Raw genomic sequence first — 20,298 nt, 5'->3', positions numbered from 1 at the left:
CATCAACTTGGCTTTGCTAAGGGGTCTCTGTGGTAGACAAAATAATGCTCCCCTACAAAGGTGTCTACATCCTAATCCCCAGAACCTGTGAATATGTCCTTTTACATGGCAAAAGAGATTGTGCAGGTGTGATTCAGTTAAAAACCTTGAGATGGGGTAATTATCCTGGATTAACCTTGTGGGCCCAGTGTAATCACAAGGGTCCTTAAAAACAGAAGAGGAAATAGACATTTCACCAAAAAGACATACAGATGGTCAAGAGGCACATGAAAAGATGCTCAACATCACTAATCAAAACTACAATGAGGTAACACCTCACACCAGTCAGCAGTCAGAATGGCCATTATCAAAAAATCTACAAACAATAAATGCTGGAGAGGGTGTGGAGAAAAGGGAACCCTCTTGCACTGTTGGTGGGAATGTAAATTGATATAACTACTATGGAGAACAGTATGGAGGTTCCTTAAAAAACTAAAAATAGAACTACCATACGACCCAGCAATCACACTACTGGGCACATACCCTGAGAAAACCATAATTCAAAAAGAGACATGTACCACAATGTTCATTGCAGCACTATTTACAATAGCCAGGTCATGGAACCAACCTGAATGTCCATCAACAGATGAATGGGTAAAGACGTGGCACATATATACAATGGAATATTACTCAGCCATAAAACAAAACGAAATTGAGTTATTTGTAGTGAGGTGGATGGACCTAGAGTCTGTCATACAGAGTGAAGTCAGAAAGAGAAAAACAAATACCGTATGCTAACACATATATATGGAATAAAAAAAAATGGTACTGATGAACCTAGTGGCAGGCAGGGCAGGAATAAAGATGTAGACATAGAGAATGGACTTGAGGACACAGTGGAGGAGGGGGAAGCTGGGGTGAAGTGAGAGTAGCATGGACATATATACACTACCAAATGTAAAATAGATAGCTAGTGGGAAGCAGCAGCATAGCACAGGGAGATCAGCTCGGTGCTTTGCGATGACCTAGAGGGATGGGATAGGGAGGGTGGGAGGGAGACGCAAGAGGGAGGGGATATGGCGATGTATGTGTGCATGTGGCTGATTCACTTTGTTGTGCGACAGAGGCTAGTGCAGTCTTGTGAAGCAGTTACACTCCAATACAGATTAAAAAAATAAATAAATAAATTTAAAAGAAGGAAGAGGAAAGCAGAAGTCAGGCAGGGGAAGATTTGACTACAGATGAAAGGCACAGAGAGATGCAACATTGCTGGCTTTGGAGACTGAGGAAGAGGCCACCTGACAAGAAATGCCGGCAGCCTCTAGAAGCTAGAAAGGGCAAGGACACTGATTCTCCCCTAGAGCCTCCTGAAAGGAATGCAGACCCACCAACACCTTGATTTTAGCTCAGTGACACCCATGTCAGACTTCTGAACTACAGAATTGTAAGATAATAAAGTTGTGTTGGTTAAGCCACTAAGTTTGTAGTAATTTGTTACAGCAGCAAATAGAAAACTAATACAGTCCCAAAGGTTATCCCAATCACCCTTGGTATGCTTCTGTGCACAATAAAATAAGTAGCCAGGTCACCAGGCTAGGAACTAATCATTCCCCTGGCTTCACTCAGCTTCCCAGTGCAGCTTCTGGCCATGTAAATGCCACAAAGTAAGAGACTGACCATTAATGACAGTTCCCACCCCTGAAGATTTGGATTCTAAAGGTCTGGGACACAAGAACATCTATGTATAACTGGTGACTCTATTAGAGATGGTTGGTGGTCCACACTTTGAGAGACATTCATTTTACCCACAGGAGCTTACAATTTAGGTGCTAAGTAAACAGAATTCCAGTCCATAATAGATGAATAAATATGTGTACTTCCAAAGAGAAATTAACAGCCAGGGCAAGGGTAAAAGGCTGGAAATGGCCCAGAACACATAAATCCTTGCACATGCTTATGTTAATAAAAACGTGTCATAGAATTAAGCCAGATGAGATCTCTGTCTGCTCTCTCCTATGTGGCCAGTGCTTCAGGGCTCGGGAGCAGGCAAAACAGAATGCTGGCAGCCCTGCAGACCTCTCATGAAAAAGCGTCCCTGGTGAGCACAGCCCCCCACCTGTCCTACCTGTCCCACCTGCTTCTTTATGAGGTGGTGATGTGCTGGCCCAGGGTGTGTCATCTTCAAACTGAACCCAGCTGCTTATGGCTGAAGCCAGGTCAGGTGGAGGCTGCTCAGGGCTCAGGGGAGGGGAGGCCGCTTCAGAGATGAGGCCCATCTTTTCAGAAGAGTCATCGTGCTCTGAGGGGGAAAGATCCTGAGAGCCTCCATCCACCACACGGTTCTCCCCAGAAGAGATCTCGGACTGGTCTGAGGAAGACGATGGTCCTGGGAGGTGCTCTTCAGTGCCCCCTGAAACAGATACCAGAAACTGCCATCACATCATGCGAGGAAGGCCACCCTTCAGAACTGTCTTGTGGAGGAAAAACAAAGGACAGGCAAGCAGTGATCAAAGGACTCACCATTATAGGGTGTGAGAGCAGAAAAACAGCCATGCCCACCTGTCTCTATGCTTAAAGAGTGTTTACCTTAAAATGTATAAAAACTATACCCTAGGATGTCCATAGCAGTCTCCATGCAGGCTGAGACTGGGAGTCTTGTTCATTATTCTTATCCTACCATCTACTCCAGTGCTTAGGGGTCACAAACAAAATTCCTACAGAGGACAAGCAACAGATAGAACTAGGTTGAATTAGAAAAGTGAAAGGCAATGGGGAATGGTGGAGACTGTGGCTCAACAGGAGAGCTTCTGTCTGGACTAAAAACATTCAAATTCAAACTCTGCACAGTCCAAACAACACACATCTGCAGGCCACCATGTGCAAACCCTGCACTAATGATCAGCTAAATATGGCACAGAGGCCCTTCCTCTAGCTTTTGTATCACTGCATTGGTCCTGGAACATTTAATAGCCTTCAAAAATGTGTTTTTAAATAACAGAACTAGATTCCAATTGTGGTGGTGATTATACAAATCTATACATGTTTTAAAATTCATCAACTGTAGACCAAAAATGGTCAATTTTATTGTATGAAAATGTTTAAAAAATAAAAGTATTGATGTGAAACTCTCCCATCACTAGCCAAACAAACAGGTCTACCTGAATGTAATTATTTAGATAAGCGCTGTCCTAAAAAAGTAAAAGGTGGGCCATATATGAATTTTAAATTTTCTAGTAGCCACATTTTACAACTAAAAAGAAACAGGCAAAACTACTTTTAATAATACGTACTTCAACTCAGCATGTTGAAAATGTGTAATATCCACATGTAATTGATAAAAAACTGTTAATAAAACATTTAACTTTTACTAGGTCCTTGAAATTCAGTGTGGGTATTTCACATTTATAGCGCATCTCAATTCAGACTAGCCACGTCTCAAAGACTCGATAGCCACATGGCTACCGTATTAGACAGCACACCTGTAAACTCACACTTTCCAGGTGCTGTAAAGGAAGCTGAGACGATTTCAGGTGGCAGGAGCAGCAGCCGTGGAACAGAAGCAGCTGTTGTGGTTCTGTAAATAGCTCCCGCATCCTACCTTGACCTTCATCCCTGGGCACAGTTCCCCAGAAGTCAATCTAGCCACCTTCATCATGATCATGAGCGACAATTATGAGCTCTTTCCATGTGCCAGTCACTGCTGTAAGCACTTTACATGTTAATTCATTTAATCGTCACAACCACCCTGAGGTAGGTACTGTGATTACCCTACTGCATAGATGAACAACCACCCAGGGAGGTTAAATCAATTATCCACCCAAGGACATGTCACTCATCCGTAATGGAGCCATGATTTGAGCCCAAGGGATCTGGCTCTGGCATCTGTCACTCTTGACAATTATGCTTTAAAAATTGAGACAATCCGAATTGGTGCTGGGAATAATAACCGAAAAGACTGAGCATAAAGTACTTTGGAAATAGGAAGTTAATGTTCATTGGAAGAAAGCAGCCAATACGTTTGGTGTTTCCAGGTCCTTGTTTGGGGCCCTAGGTCCTAAGATGTTTCCTCTAGGCTTCTAAGTGGAAGTATCTGGACCTGAAGAAAGTGACAAACTGTCTCTGTTTTCCATATCAAGATGCCCCCAAAAGAACGATCAAATAGAAGCCATAACAAGCAGGTGTGGTTCTTTGTTAATCTTTTCACTTAGGCGATGGACGTTCTCCTTACCCTCAGAAGGGACAGGGAAGAGCGGCTCCTCATTGAAAGAGACCCACTCCGACTGGTGGGTAGCGATCACATGGTCCAAGGTCGTCATGCTAGGAAGGTGCTGGTCATCTTCACAATGCTGGCCTCAGGCAGACCCCAGAGCAATGCCTGGGGTGGGGTGGGGGTCTGGTAGCACAGTGGACTTGGGCCTGGGGTCTGTTATGGGGGTCTCGCGGAGAGTGGCACTCAGAACGTAGACAGATTAGCCTCTCTTGCCTTTGGTTAATCTGCCAAGTGGAAATCTGTTTAAAAAATAAAAATTAAAAGGGATAATCATCACATTATAACCAATCCACACAGGTCTTGAGCTTTCAACACTGCCCACAAGGAGGTCTGGGTCGTTTCCAACCTATTTACCTTTCTCTATCCCTGTCTTGCCTTCACTTCTCTTACAGAAATATCTGCTTTTAGCATCAAGATCTCTGTATGTGCCTTCAAATCAGACATAAATAATCACGCAGATTTTAGCAATTAGATTCTCCAATTTTCCCGATTACTATATTTTGGAAATACTTTTATCTATAAGGCCATCATTGTAGAACAAATATTAAAATTTTGCAAAGTGCTTTCACTTTCCTTTACCAGATGGCAAAATAAAAGCATGCTCTTTCCTATTAAATCAGCGTGGTTTGTTGCCTTAGGCAGGTAGCTCTTTGCAAGCCTGATTTAAATCTTTGGCAGAAACCCAACCATCTCCAGATGGTATCTCCAAGCATGACTTACCAATCAAGAAAAACAGAAATGGAGTCATCTTATTCATTTGGAGTAAGGGGGTAGGGCATATTTACTTTAGTGGAAAATGTGAGTTAAAGAAACACATTTTCACTCTAGGACAGTTTGAATTAGTATGTAAAAGTCTAGCCTTTACTCACATTGCAGTTATGTTCCATGTAAGGATACTTAATAGACTCATAATATTGCTTGTACAATTAATGTCTTTTTACAGCTGGAACCTAACTCTTGATCTTATAATGAATTAGTAAAATCTGAATTAATGCAAAATTAATGCTTCCACATAAGAGCTACTATCCACCTTGAACAGTATCAGTTCTTATTAACTGAATACTCACAATATTCACTTTAGTCTAGAATAATTTAACTTATAGCCTTCTAGCTGGTGCACAATAAAAAGAAAACATTGAAATTTTACTACAGGTTATTATCTGCAGTAAATAATCTATGCTAATGATAATGAGAATAGAAACATTTAATAGCTTTTGCTTTTTTGGTAATTAAAACAATTAGTTTTGCTGCATGATACTTCCTAAAAATAAGTAATGTTTCCTACAGAATCTATAATTTTCAGAAACCTATTTTCATACCATACTTTGATTGAATAGCCATTGTAGTTGGGTAAGTATTATTATAATTCTTTCACAGAGGAAGATATCTGGGCTGAGAGAAGTTAAGTGACTTATCCAACACTTTTGCTGTTTCGAAGCCTTTGTTTGGTGCCCTAAGATTCTAAGATGTTTCTCCCAAGTTTCTAAGTGGAAGAATTCACACATCCTAGGATAGTGACAAATGGACGCTTTTTATTCCATAGTAAGAGACCACCAAAAAAATGATCAATTAGAGGTCATAACAAGCAGGTGTGTTAGATGCACCAAGCTAGGAAGTAATAGATGTAACACTTGAGCCCAGGTCTTCTGATGCCGAAACACTCTAATCTTTGGGTCACAGCCACAAAGAAAAATACTAGAGAATATATATAGACTACCACCAGCTAAAGTACTTTACAGACATTCATGACAATGGAACCATAATGAAATGATCGGTGAAACTCCTCACTGGAAATCTGCCAGGGAATCCAAGCTGTGAGCAGAATGGAAAGTCCAGAAACCTCTCTTCCAAGTTCCTCTCCTAAGATCCTTACCAATCACAGGACCAGACATGGGCTAACAGCCTGGAGAGTGAGTGCTCCAAACCAGATCTCACCAGAGAACCAGGGAGGGCCCACGGACCCAAAGAGCTGATTCCAGTGGGCTTCTCCCATTAAGCCTTTCTCAAGCCTGTCAAATGTTAGCATCACTCAATGTGGCAATGGCTGCAGGCCAAGATAAGACAGTACAATTGAAGAGTCAGATTCCCCCTCTCCCAACAACAGCAGCATGCAAACCAGGTCCAACAACCACCACAAAGCCACAATACTACAAGTCCACGTGCTGACATCTGCAGCATCATAGCTGAATGGGGAAAACATCCTGCCCATCCCATGATGATGAATCCAGTGAAATTCACGGATGAGTGTGGGTGGATAAGGGGAAGGGGAAGGAGAGGAGGAAAAGGGTGAAAATAATGGAGAAAATATCTAGAAATTTTAGAGCTCCAAGATTTTAAAGACCAGTAGTCCAGCTCTCAAGTTTTACAGATGGAAAAAAAAAAACCCAAAAAACTGAGGCCTAAGGAAATCAGGCATAGTAACAACAGAGATTGAAATGGGCTTGGGAGTTCCACTGTCTGGATTTGAGTACTGTACAGTCTTTAAGCCTCAGCTCACCCCTCTGCAACAAAACTCGTGTCATAATTCTAAGGATTAAATAAGACAACATACACCAAGTGCTTAGTACTGGGACTGAAAAACCTTATGTAACGATGATGATCATAGCAGGTGAGCTTACAGAGGGCTTACTGTATGCCAGGCCCCAATCCACGCTCTTTATAAATGTCAACTATGGTCATCACTACCGTAGGTAAATGACTCACACAAAGGTACACTGTTTGCTAGTCGAAGTCTTGGGACCAGAACACAAATTTCACAAAACCATCCCATTTCTGTCACTTACACATTCTGATTTTAGTGATTTCCCTTTTCAGTGCTTTATAGAGCAGTTCTCCCAGATGCTAAGCGGAGTCAAGCACTCAACTTCCTCTTTATAGATGCAAGCGCTTTCTGGCTGAGGAACCAAGACTACTACTCAGAAGTATGAACAAAAGAAGAGCCCCCAAGATTTATCTACCCTTCCTCAACTTGTCCATCCCAGATCCAGACATGGCTGGTTACAGACCATGAAAAGTCTCAAGAAAGGCTGGGGGAACAAATTTATCACCGGGAACCCCCTATCATAATCCTGTGAAATGGATTCTAGGTATTTGCCATGAAACAGCTATATCCAGTGAACCCTGAGATGCCTGACCTTGAGGAGTGCTGGGCGAGCAGCTGGAAGCCCTCAGAGGAACCTGATCATTGTGAGGCTATGTTCACACTGGAATTGGTTTCTCTGTAAAAACCTCACCCCGTTTTTAGAACATGAATTATAAAGTGAGGCTTAGAATCCCCATAAACGAGCAGTGACTCACTATCAGTAGCATGGCTGACCAAGAGACACTAAAAATCTCACTAAAGTCTCTGGACTGAGCTTCCCTGGTGGCGCAGTGGTTGAGAGTCTGCCTGCCGATGCAGGAGACACGGGTTCGTGCCCCAGTCCGGGAAGATCCCACATGCCGCAGAGCAGCTGGGCCCGTGAGCCATGGCCGCTGAGCCTGCGCGTCCGGAGCCTGTGCTCCGCAACGGGAGAGGCCACAACAGTGAGAGGCCCGTGTACCGCAAAAAAAAAAAAAAAAAAGTCTCTGGGCTGCCATTCCAGAGAGAAGCTTCTTCCTCAGCTTCCCTTACACGCTAAAATGGGTGGGGGGTGGGGGGTTGGAGAATGCAGTTGACTGATCAGATGGGAGTCCGAGAAATAGTTCCGCCTTATGCCAATCTTCTAATATGCATTCAGGAGCCCTAGGTGTCCAGAAACGTATCTGGCACCCTTGGGATATTGAGCGATCAAGCAGCTTGCAATCTAGCTGTGGAGATGAAGATGCTCAGAATAGCAAACACAATAAATCTGGGACTGCTGGAAAACACACCAGAAATGCCGTGACAGTATGGTCATAGATCTGCAAGGGCTGGAACCATAAGGAACCAAGCAAGTTTTTGGATCTGAAGGACATTCTTGGTTCTGAACCACTGGAAGGGAAGAGTAAGGACATCCTTGGGACAGGGGTTAGTCTAAGTGACAATTAAGAATCAGACCTGGGGCTTTCCTGGTGGCGCAGTGGTTGAGGATCTGCCTGCCAATGCAGGGGACACGGGTTCAAGCCCTGGTCTGGGAGGATCCCACATGCCGCAGAGCAGCTAGGCCCGTGAGCCACAGCTGCTGAGCCTGCGCGTCTGGAGCCTGTGCTCCACAGCGGGAGAGGCCGCACAGTGAGAGGCCCGCGCACCGCGATGAAGAGTGGCCCCTGCTCGCCGCAACCAGAGAGAGCCCTTACACAGAGACGAAGACCCAACACAGCCAAAAATAAATAAATAAATTTTTTTAAAAAGATCTAAAAAAAGAATCAGACCTTCATGGGACTTGTTTTTGGACCAGTAAAGAGGTCAGTTTGATGACTGCTGAGGTATCTACTGGGGAAATGTGGGGAGAATGGACTGATGGACCTTAATAGTTGAGAAGAGTTCAGTGGGAAATGGGATGTTGGTGAAAGTCTACGAGCAGACAGTGACCCAAGAGATGTGCTTACGGGAGATGAACATTCCTCAGACTGTACCGAGCAGGAATTTGGTGATGGAAGCTATCAGCCACAACAGGACCCTAATGTGTCGCACAGAGCCAGGGGCCAGCATCATCAGGAACAGGTAGTGGGTACTCTGTGCTGGACCCATTCTAGGGCCTGACAGTACAAGGAAGACCGACACGGCATCACTAGCCTCTAGTAGCTTACAGTAGAATGCTGGGAGGTATGACAGTGACATAATAACACAACAGGCTCTTTAACCTATTGTGACAAGTTAGCCATCAAAACAATGACAGCAACCAGGGCTTGAGCAGTAGGTGGTCATGAGCTGCATCTTAAATGGGAAGGGAGGGCTCTGAGAAAATGAGCAGAGGGGCAAAGGCATTCGAGAAAGAAGGAGCAGAAATGGCATGTCGAGTTCACAGTGAGTTACGCTCTGTTTATCTGAAGAGGGTGGGAGTGAGTTGAGCGCACTGGAAAAGGAGGGGTTGGGACAGTGACAGTTCTCAATTTCAGAATGAGTTTGAACTCTTGAAACTACCCTTTCCCTTCCCACAGCCATTGCCTTGGTTCAGCCCCTCAAGGTCTCTCATTCAGAAAATTACTAGTCTATTACCTCGCCTTCAGCATTATCCCCTCTAACCTATTATCCAAACTATTATGCCATCATGGTCTGCTTAAAACCTGAAAATGCGCATGCCACAGCTCTGCTTAAAAAGTCCTCAGTGGCTCCTTTACTCCTATGTTAGCCAGAGTCAGTTTTTGTTGTTTGCAATGAAGAACTCTGATACACAGTACCCCTCCTTGACTCCCACTAATCCCACTTGTTCCTTATCCACCATGTCTTCTGTATGCTGGTAGTATCTTACCTACTCTCATTTATCAAATGATAATGAACCTGTTTGTTAATACGGCTATCATGTCAATTAGCCTGTGAGCTCCCTGAGGAAAGGGACTGGATTTTGTTCTTGTGAATATCTCCAACTCTTTGACTAGGGTCTGGCATTTAGTAAATGTTTATTGAGTAAACAGCTGAATGAATGAATGAAAGAATGGACAAATTAACTTGTTTTACCACATAGTAGGTAGCTTCTTCAGGTCTTCTCAGCTGGTAAATGTTTTAGAAAGGTTAATTTAAACACTATGTAGGACTTTCCTGTGGCGCAGTGGTTAAGAATCCGCTTGCCAATGCAAGGGACACAGGTTTGAGCCCTGGTCCAGGAAGATCCCACATGCCGCAGAGCAACTAAGCCCATGCGCCGCAGCTACTGAGCTGGCGCTCTAGAGCCCGTGAGCCACAACTACTGAGCCTGTGTGCCACAACTACTGAAGCCCACATGCCTAGAGCCCGTGCTCCGCAACAGGAGAAGCCACAGCAATGAGAAGCCCGCACACCGCAACAAAGAGTAGCCCCCACTCGCCGCAACTAGAGAAAGCCCGCGCGCAGCAACAAAGACCCAACGCAGCCAAAAATAAATAAATAAAATAAATAAATTTAAAATAAATAAATAAACACTATGTATAAGATAGCTTGGGAAACAACCTGGATACAGGGCACCTTGTCCATTCCCCTTTCTCTTTGATCTAAAACTGTGCTATTCAATTCCAACAGCAGCCACTAGACACAGGTAACTATTGAAATGAGGTTAGTCCAAACTGAGTTGTTCTTTAACTGTAAAATACATACCAGATTTCAAAAAGCATAAAAATGTGTAAAATATCTAATAATTTTTATACTGATTACATGTTAAAATGGTAATATTTGTATATACTTAAATAAAATATATTTAAATAAATAAAATATACTGTTAAATAAAATATACTGTTAAAATTAATTTTACCTGTTTCTTTTAAAATTTTTCACTGGGGCCATTAGAACATTTAAAACAATACATATGTGGCTTATACTATATTTCTATTGGACAGCATTGCTCTAAAACAGTCCATTCTTTATTTAATCCTTGTTTTTGTAGGATATTTTGCATTAGACATAGAATTTGAGGTTGACTTTTTTTTTCTTCAGTATCTTGTCTTTTTCTCCCTATTGTTTCTGGAGAGGAGTTGGTTGTAATTCTTATTTCGCTGTTATCTTTTCTCTCTGTTTTCAAGATTTTATCTTTGGTTTTTAGCAATTAACTACGGTATGTCTAGATGTGGTTTTCTTATAACTCGTCCTACTTGAAGTCTGTGTAATATCTTGAATTTGTTTGTCAATATTTTCATTAAATTTGGGAAAATTCAGCCACTATTCTTAAAATATGTTTTTCTCTATCTCTTCTCCTGTTGATCTGTCTTCAAGTTAATTGATTCTATCTTCTGTCATCTTTGTTCTCTTAAGCTCATCCCGTGAATTTTTCATCTCAATTATTCAACTTTTTCATTCTAAGATATTCATTAAATTCTTTTATAGTTTCTATTTCTCTGCTGAGATGCCTTTATATTCACTCATTCTGACAATATTTTCCTTTAGTTCTTTGAACATATTTACAATAGTTTCTTTAAAAGCTTTGTCTGCCAAATCCAACATCTGGACCATTTGGGGATTAGTTTCTATTGACTTTTTTTTTTTTTTTTTTTTACTATGGGTAATATTTTCCTGTTTCTTTGCATACCTAACAATTGTTGAGGATACATGAAGACATTCTAGATTTGATCTTCCTCTGCAGAGTTGATTTTTGCCAGAAGTCAAACTGTCTGCTCACCTTGATCTTGCATAGGCTTGCATAAGCTTGGTCTTCCACTTTGTTGGATGAATCTTCGCAAAGTCAAAGATGTTCCCCAACCTCCTCTAACTACCGCAGGACTCAACTTCCAAACTCAATTTCCCTTGCAATTTTTCTTGACAGCACTTGGCTCTAAGCTTTGTTAGGGTAGATTTAAAGTAGGCCTTACTGTAGGGCAAGTGTTGGCAAACTATAGCAATGAACCAAGTCTGGCCCTCTGCCTTTTTTGTTAAAAAAAAGTGACATTGGAATAAAACCATGCCCATTCATTTACATGTTGTCTTTGGATGCTTTTGCTCTACAATAGCAGAGTTGAGTAGCTGTGAGAAATATTGAATGGCTCACAGGGCTTAAAATAATTATCATCTAGCCCTTTATATAAAAAAAAAAAAATTTACCAACCCTGCTTGAAAGCATAGACTTCTGCCCCTAAGACACAGATTTTCTGTGTCTTTTCTGGATGCTTGGGATATTATTAAGGTGTTAAAAAGGTTTTTCCACTGTTTCTGGGCTGGACCACCAGTGTCCCTCAGTATCAGCTGCTTGACCTTTAGTATCTCTGTCCAAGTCTCAACCCTGGAGCCGCCATTTTTGGTAAATCTCATATAGTTTCGATCTGTTCATGGGCACTCTAGCCTGGCCAAGGACTCCCTGGGTACACCCAGAGAGTGTACCCAGGGAGTCCTGTCCCCGCCCCAGCCCTATGCAACCCTCTCCTCTCTAGTGCACTGCCCTGTGGATTCTAGCTGCTTCCATTGCCCCAAACTCAGATCTGTGTTTCCTTAGTTCAGCAGGAGTGCTGGGCTCAGCCGAGACTCTAGCATTCTCTGCTGCAGTCAAGAAACTCTCCCCTGGAAGACAGCCAAGGTGACCATCGGGCTCACCTCATGAGTTTTCCTTCACTCAGAACGGAAATACTGTGCTTTCTGTTGACCAATACCTGAAAACAGTTACCTGATACATTTTGCCTGGTTTTGTGGTTGTTTACTGCAGAAGGACCAGTTTGTTAACCAGTTATAGCAAGAATTGAAAGTCCTCCCCTGAAACATTCCTTACTGACTTGTGTTCATTTTTTAAAAAAGAAAAAGACACTAGTTCAGATCATCTATATTAGGGTGATTTTATACTGCTGTCCTGGAAATATTAATAAGAAGTTTTACAGAACTTTTATAAATCATATGAGAAGGAAAGGAGGGTTTCATATAGCCATATGGATTAAATCCATCCCTTCAGAGCTGTGACAATGTTCTATTTTGTTAGGTTAGCTATGCTATAAAATATCATAAAATAATTCTTGCTTGGTTAGAGGTTATTTAAATCTGAGAATTTAGTGATCTTCCTTCTACATCTCTGTCGTATGTATTCAACTAGACAGTTACTTTAAAAATCTCTGCATCCGGGCTTCCCTGGTGGCGCAGTGGTTGGGAGTCCGCCTGCGGATGCAGGGAACACGGGTTCGTGCCCCGGTCCAGGAGGATCCCACATGCCGCGGAGCGGCTGGGCCCATGAGCCATGGCCGCTGAGCCTGCCTGTCTGGAGCCTGTGCTCCGCAATGGGAGAGGCCCGCGTACCGCAAAAAAAAAAAAAAAAAAAAATCTCTGCATCCACTTGCTGGGTTTTGAGGTTACTGACAAATGCTATCCAGCCAGCTATCAGGGGTTTATGCAAATATATCTTAAACCAGATCCTGGTGCCAATTCCAAACTTCAAAGTAAAGCCTCAAATTTTTCCTGATCAAGGAAAAGCAACTAAAGGTCAAAAGGAAAACTGGGAAGAAAGGAAGAATGGGAAAAAATAAGACTGTGTGAATTCTTGGTATTTCTTTAGAACTTTCTTCTAAAATAAGACATTCAACAAACTTACACTGAGCATCTACTAAGCACTCAGAATTGTGCTCAGTACAGTCATACAAAATAATATCAAGCATGGTTTTACACTCTGCAGCCTCTGTCACAGTGGGCTACAGAAATCACAAAAGTTTAGTCAGGAAGTTAAAGTAACAGTGTTGCTTGCTTCATAAATTCTCAGAATAAGCAGAAGCCTGGAAGACCTGATTACCCTGTGACAAAGACCTAAATCAGATTAAGTACTTGGAACACTGCTTCCAAGTACTTGGTTGTTTGGCCCTGGTTGTTTGTTCTTCCTATCTTGTCACCATTTTTTCTTTCATTCTTTCATTTAAATATTTAATTTTTAAAAAATAAAAAGAGACTGATCCCTCTTCTTCCATTGGAAATTGGTGAATAGAATGAATACCCCAGTCTCAAGTCATGTATATAGGAGAAAGAACTCCTAAAGGAACATATGTCATATTTCAACTATAGTCAGTATGTATCTATGACTCTCCATAGACTCACTCACCCCTATTTCTCTCCTTCAATCATATACACCATAATCCCCCATCCCCAGATGTCTGTTTTTGCCCCATCTAAAGTCATATTTGTGTGTGTGTATACACAAAAATATATATACAAATACATACACATATAAATACATATATGTGTACATGCATAGATGTATATATATCCCAAGGTTATAATTATAATTATTCTATCATGTGATTTTTCTTCAAAATAAACAATCTTGATGGCTGTGCTATCCAACAACTTCATGGCTCCACATTCAGAGTCAAGGATCTATGTCACACTTGACTTGCAAAACAGGTTGCCTCTGATCTCGGTGCATTCCTCAGGCAGTGACCCGTAATGACATCCCTAGGTAGCTGAACAGTATGTCACATTCAGTGAATAACCCTGGTAGGAGGTCAAGCTTTAAAGTTTGTGGAATACTTTCTAGCACCTTGAACTCTTAGAAGATGGCTTACTCCATCTTGTAAACTCATCTCAGATTACTTCAGTTTTACATCTGGAATGGAGATACTAATATCTCCCTATATGAAAGTAGGAAGTTGGTGTGGATAATTTCCTTTCATCTATATTTTAGATGTTCTATCATGAGACTGTCAGTTTCCTAGGAGTCTATAGGAGTCTTGTGGGTCCCAATGGCCATATTTCCTAAGCATAACCCTAAAACTTTCCAAGAAGCTTAACAAAATATTGTTATTATATTTCTTTGAAGCTGTCATAGATTGTAAACTGCATCTAATTTCAGAGATGATAAAATATTAAAAATTGTATATATACATACATATATTTCCTAGAATCCATGAAATACATTATTTTTATACCAAATACTTACCAAAAACCACAATTAGTATATATTTCCAGGATGCAAAGAAACTCATGGATAATTTCAATCCATTTTTATAATAACACTGAGATAAGTAAAGCAGAAATTTCTCTCACTTGATAGATAAGGGAACTGGCTCAGAGAGGTTGCTTGACTAGTCTAAGGTCACACAGCTAACCATGACAGAGCTGGGACAGGATTACAAGTCTCTTGACTCTAAATTCTGCATTTTTTCCACTATACCACATTCTACCTTCCAGAAAATAGGTATAACAGATATGTTAGCTACATCATCAATATCCATTTCCTCTTATCATCCAGCACTGGAGGATAGGTCATTATTGGTTGAGCCAATCACAATAATTCCTATTCCTGCTTTCCCAGCCTCCCTTGAACCTATGGGTGGCCACTTGGGTAAGTTCTGACCAATGACACATAAATGGAAGTATGGTCAGAAATAAAGCTCTGAGAAGTGTTTTTTATCTATCTTCTGTTTTGCATTCCCAATGAAGATAACAGATGTTACTCATGTTGTCCTAATCCTACTCATGCTCTCCTTTTTCCTGTCTTGAATACAGTCATGATGGCTGGCTGGAGCTACTATAACCACAAGGAAAGGCTAAGAGAATCGCAGAGTCATTGATCCTGATGTCACTGAGCCACCGAACCACAATCAATAATCACTCACCTCTATATATATTGTTATGTGAAAAAAAAATTTTTGGTTTAAGTTATTATAATCAAGTTTTCTGATACTTACAGGCAAATGCAATTCTAATAAAATAAGAGAGAAACTGTGGCAAGCAAAATTCTATGATGACCCCCATAATCTCCACTCCCTGGTGTTACTATTGTGATTATGTCATAGTACATGGCAAAAGGGATTTTGCAGATACAATTAAGGTTACTAATCAATTGACCTTAAGATAGGGTGACTATCCATGCAAGCTTAAGCTAATCAACGAGCCCTTTAAAAGGAGAGAGTTTTCTCTGGCTGGTAGCAGAAGAGGAAGTCAGAGAGATCCAAAGTGTGAAAGGAAGGTTCTCCACTGCTGAGATGGAGGCCACAGGGCAAGGATCTGAGGGCAGCCTCTAGGAGCTAAGAGTGGTACCCAACTGAGAGCCAGAAAGATAAAGGAGACAACAATCCTACAACCACAAAAAAATGAATTCTCTCAACAAAAGGCACAAGCTTAGAGGAGATCCTGAGTCCGAGGTGAGAACACAGTGACCAATCCTTAATTTCAGCCCGTCACATACTGGGCAGAGGATCCACCCAGGCTGTGCCAGCGCTACAGTTTAAAAATGGGAGAATTAACTCTAGAGCTCAGAATCTCAAGGGCCTGGGCATAGCCTTCTTTAGATAATTTCCAAACATGGATAAGGGACTGAATTTCAACAAAAATCAACTATCGCCCATAGTACGGAGTAAATTAAAAAACAATACAGTAGCAACATACCACTAAGCTTTACATGTAGTACTTTGGAATATATTACATGGATTTCTCTCTCTAGAAAGTTTAATTTCTTTTTCTGCCTTGCTTACTTAGGCCACTGCAAAATTAGCTTGCTTTTCCAGAGACATGGAGCAAAGCTGAAAGGGTGATCATTTTCAGTGCAAAATGTTAAACGACAATTTTGGGTGCCTTTCCTTTGAAAATCAGGAGGCCAATAAACATTCAACCAGTTTTCTGGAGAAGGAATGATGATATCATGCCAATGACTCTTCAATTAGGGATGTTAGCTTTTTGGAAGGTGTTAGAGGTGGGATGAAGGAAGAGTGAGTACAAAGGAAGGAAAGTAAAAGTAGAACCAATTGTGGAATCACCAACCTCTTTCTAAAAATAGGATATGTAGGGGCTTCCCTGGTGGTGCAGTGGTTGAGAGTCCGCCTGCCAATGCAGGGGACACGGGTTCGTGCCCTGGTCTGGGAAGATCCCCCATGCCGCGGAGCGGCTGGGCCCGTGAGCCATGGCCACTGAGCCTGCGCGTCCGGAGCCTGTGCTCCACAACCGGAGAGGCCCCAACAGTGAGAGGCCCGTGTACCACAAAAAAAAAAAAAAAAAAAAGGATATGTAGGTACTTCCCTGGTGGTACAGTGGTTAAGAATTCACCCTCCAATGCAGGGGACTTGGGTTCGATCCCTGGTCAGGGAACTAGATCCCGCATGCTGCAACTAAGGAGCACACATGCCGCAACTAAGACCTTGTACAACAAGGATAAATTAAATAAATAAAAATTAAAAATAAATGTTTCCAAAAAATAAAAAAAAAATTAAAATAGGATATGTATTAATTCATCCAACAAATTGTTAGTAAAGACCTGCTAGATATTCAGGTTACAAAATAGATAGATACAGACCCTGCCTTCAAGGGGTTTCTATCCAAGAGGGGAAAACAGGGATGGGACAAGTCAACTATAAACAAATAAGAATCTTGCAAATCGATAAAGGGTTCAGACATGGAATAGCAAGGGATCCTATAATATATAGGGTGATTGGAGCTCTCACTGAAGAGGTTACATTTTACTACTACCTGAAGGATGAGAAGACCCAGACCATGACAAGAAGTAGAGTGTATTCATGGTAGAAAAGACCAAAGACCAAAGACACAAAGAGTCTGAGATGGGAAAAAATTAACAAGAAGAAAAAAAAAGAAAGAAAAAACTTGAACTGAGCATAGAGGGAGCAAGGAGGATGGGGCATGGGATAAGGTTGCAAGGTAGCTCACTTTATGAACTATGTAGATATGGGGTCTTGTGAGCCAGATTTAGATGTTTAGATTTCATTCTAAGCACAATGAAAAGCCAATGAAGGATTTAAAGAAGAGGAACAAAATTCAATTTGCCTCTTTAGAAGCTGAGTGGAGAACAGATTGGAAGAGGAAAGAATGGAAGCAAAGAGAACAATTAGGAGGCTACTGTACTAGTTGAGACAAAAGACAATGCAACAACTGAAGTATCCATCAACAGATGAATGGATAAACAACATGTGGTATACACATATAATGGAATATTATTCAGCCTTAAATAGGAAGGAAATTCTGACATATGCTATAACACGGATGAACCTTGAGGACATGTGCTAAGTGAAACAAGCCTGCCACAAAAGGACAAATATTATACTATTCCACTTATATGAGGTACCTAGAGTAGTCGGATTCATAGCAACAGAAAGTAGAATGGTGGCTGCCAGGGGCTGGAGTGGGGGTGGGGAGAAAGGAAGTTATTATTTAATGGGTACCGAGTTTTGGTTTTGAAAGATGAAAAGAGTTCTCGAGATGGATGGTGGTGATGACTGCACAACAATGTGAATGTACCTAATTCCACAGAACAATACACTTAAAAAAGGTTAAATGAAAAATTTTTTGTTATATATATTTTAACACTATGATGCTCCAGCCAAGCCCTAGGACCCTGTGACTCCAAATGGACAGAAAAGAGAAGGGAGCCCAAGTTAGGGAGAGCTGCCATGCTCTGTCCCTCAATACAAGGGCATGTAGGAGCCAGAGGTCCTGGACCAAGCAGGCCACTCTAGAGCTGGCTGCTCAGAAAAAGGTTGGAAATGCGGCTTTGCTCTATGAGACTCTTTGAATCTCAGGCTTGGGTGGAAAAAATGAAAATGCTGCTAAACAACTCAGTAAATACAGAAACAAATGTCCTTGGTGATAACTCTATCAGCAGGAGAGGGGCAAGTACCAGGCATTCCATAACAAGGGCAGGAATTTCCTGAAACCACAGACAATTTTACAATTCTGAATAATTATTAAGCGAGATAATGTGGGTGAGAGTGCTCTGGAGACTGCAGAGCATGATTCAAAAAGTAAGCTCCGCATATGTCTGTCAATCAAGAAGGAGAATGTGGAAAAGGACAGGGGCCCAGAAAACAAAGTCTGGTGCTTTGCAGACTCTCCTGGGGCCACCAACCATTCTTCCCCGTGGCTGGTCAGGGAAACGAGCAGCTGCAGTGCCTCTTGCTTTCTAACAGTGATGCCCACAGCCCTATCTCCTACCTCCTTGCCCTGGACTCCAGGACTACGTATGTGCAGGCTCACCTTTGTCATCTCACAGATCATCTCCTTTGTTCCTCCCACCATCCTTCTGAGGTAGGTACTCTTAGTACTAAACAAAAAATTTCATTTTTGAGATGACAAAGCTGAGTAAAGAGAGGTTAAGTAACTCGCTCAAGGCCAGACAGCTAGTAAATGGCAGTGCTGGGATCCCAACCAAAACTGCTCTGACTTTGTAGACTTTTCTCAAACAATTCATTGACTCATTCAAACAACCAACCAACAAGGAATAAGAACTTACAATGTCAGACTTTCCTGGTGGCGCAGTGGTTAAGAATCCGCCTGCCAATGCAGGGTACATGGGTTCGAGCCCTGGTCCGGGAAGATCCCACATGCCACGGAGCAACTAAGCTCTTGCGTCACAACCACTGAGCCTGCGCTCTAGAGCCCGCGAGCCACAACTACTGAGCCCGTGTGCCACAGCTACTGAAGCCCACGTGCCTAGAGCCTGTGCTCCGTAACAAGAGAAGCCACTGCAATGAGAAGCCCACGCACTGCAACGAAGAGTAGCCCCCACTCACCACAACTAGAGAAAGCCCGCGTGCAGCAACGAAGAGCCAACACAGCCAAAAACAACACGAATATATATATATTTTTTTAAAAAGCGCTTACTATATTCCAAGTCCTGACTCTGTGCTAGATGCTAGGAATAGAGAAGTAGATAATACAGAATCCAGAAAGGTCAATTAGCCAATGGCCTCATACTCACAAAGGACTTTAAATACTAATAAAAATGAAAGCACATGTTTCTTCACAGAAATACACTGAAAGGATTGAAAGATGTGCCTCCAACCTTAAACTCATGTCCCATTACCAAACCACCCTTCACAGAGAGTCTAATGAGTATCATTAGCTCCTATAGTTACCTTGTATGTAGCAAAATTGTATTACAACTTGGGTTTCTATGTGTATGAGTATACATTGAACATCTGAATTTGGTTCATGCAAATATACAAAAAAGGTCCTAATACTTTTCTAACCCTGTCTTAGAAGTTTTTCAGTCTTTACTATACTGGGAACCTCAGAAACAGGAAGGAATATTGGTCTTTCTCCCCTACGTCTAAGCGGTCCTGAACTTGAAATAACACCAGGGGTTACTATGGAGGACCACCAAAGGTCACAGGAATGGGATGTGGTCACCCAGGGAGGCTTCCTGCAAGAGGCTATATCTAGCCTGGGTCTTAGGAAAATGAACAGCACAAGCTCTGCAGTCAGGCAGGCCAAGTCCCCCCCTCCACCCCCCGTCACTAACTGTAAGCATGGGCATGTCTCAAACTCTCTAAACCTGAATTTCACCTAGTATTGATCGTTTCAGAGATTCCTGTAAGGATGAAAAAAGATTCGGCATGTCAGACTTTCAGCACCGTGAATACTATAAGTGCTCCATTAATGTTATCTAGCACCATTATTATTTCCACTAATAAAGGATGAGTAGGAGAAACAAGGCACGAACTTGCTGATTTCATTCCTGTGGTCGTGACATTCAGGAAGTGAAAGTGGAGGAAGGGGGAGATCTTAGAAATTTGGGGAAAAAAGGAAGTAGTGGTGTGAGCTTCAGCCTGAGACA

General features: G+C 41.9%; 1 protein-coding gene across 1 annotated transcript in view; it reads right to left on the bottom strand.

Annotated features, from left to right (window-relative positions):
* Positions 1 to 20,298, bottom strand: part of STON2 (stonin 2) — a 146,404-nt gene that overhangs the window by 107,304 nt on the left and 18,802 nt on the right. The window contains exons 2-3 of the mRNA XM_060097964.1: positions 4,208 to 4,488; positions 2,105 to 2,389 (exon numbers count right to left, since the gene is read on the bottom strand). Of these exons, the coding sequence (XP_059953947.1) occupies positions 2,105 to 2,389; positions 4,208 to 4,295 (373 nt within the window). The 5' untranslated portion in view covers positions 4,296 to 4,488. The remainder of the gene's footprint in view (positions 1 to 2,104; positions 2,390 to 4,207; positions 4,489 to 20,298) is intronic.

This window comes from Mesoplodon densirostris, chromosome 4 (genome assembly GCF_025265405.1).
Source record: "Mesoplodon densirostris isolate mMesDen1 chromosome 4, mMesDen1 primary haplotype, whole genome shotgun sequence".
NCBI classification, from domain to species: Eukaryota; Metazoa; Chordata; class Mammalia; order Artiodactyla; family Ziphiidae; genus Mesoplodon; species Mesoplodon densirostris.
This window is presented reverse-complemented; position numbering and strand designations above follow the sequence as displayed.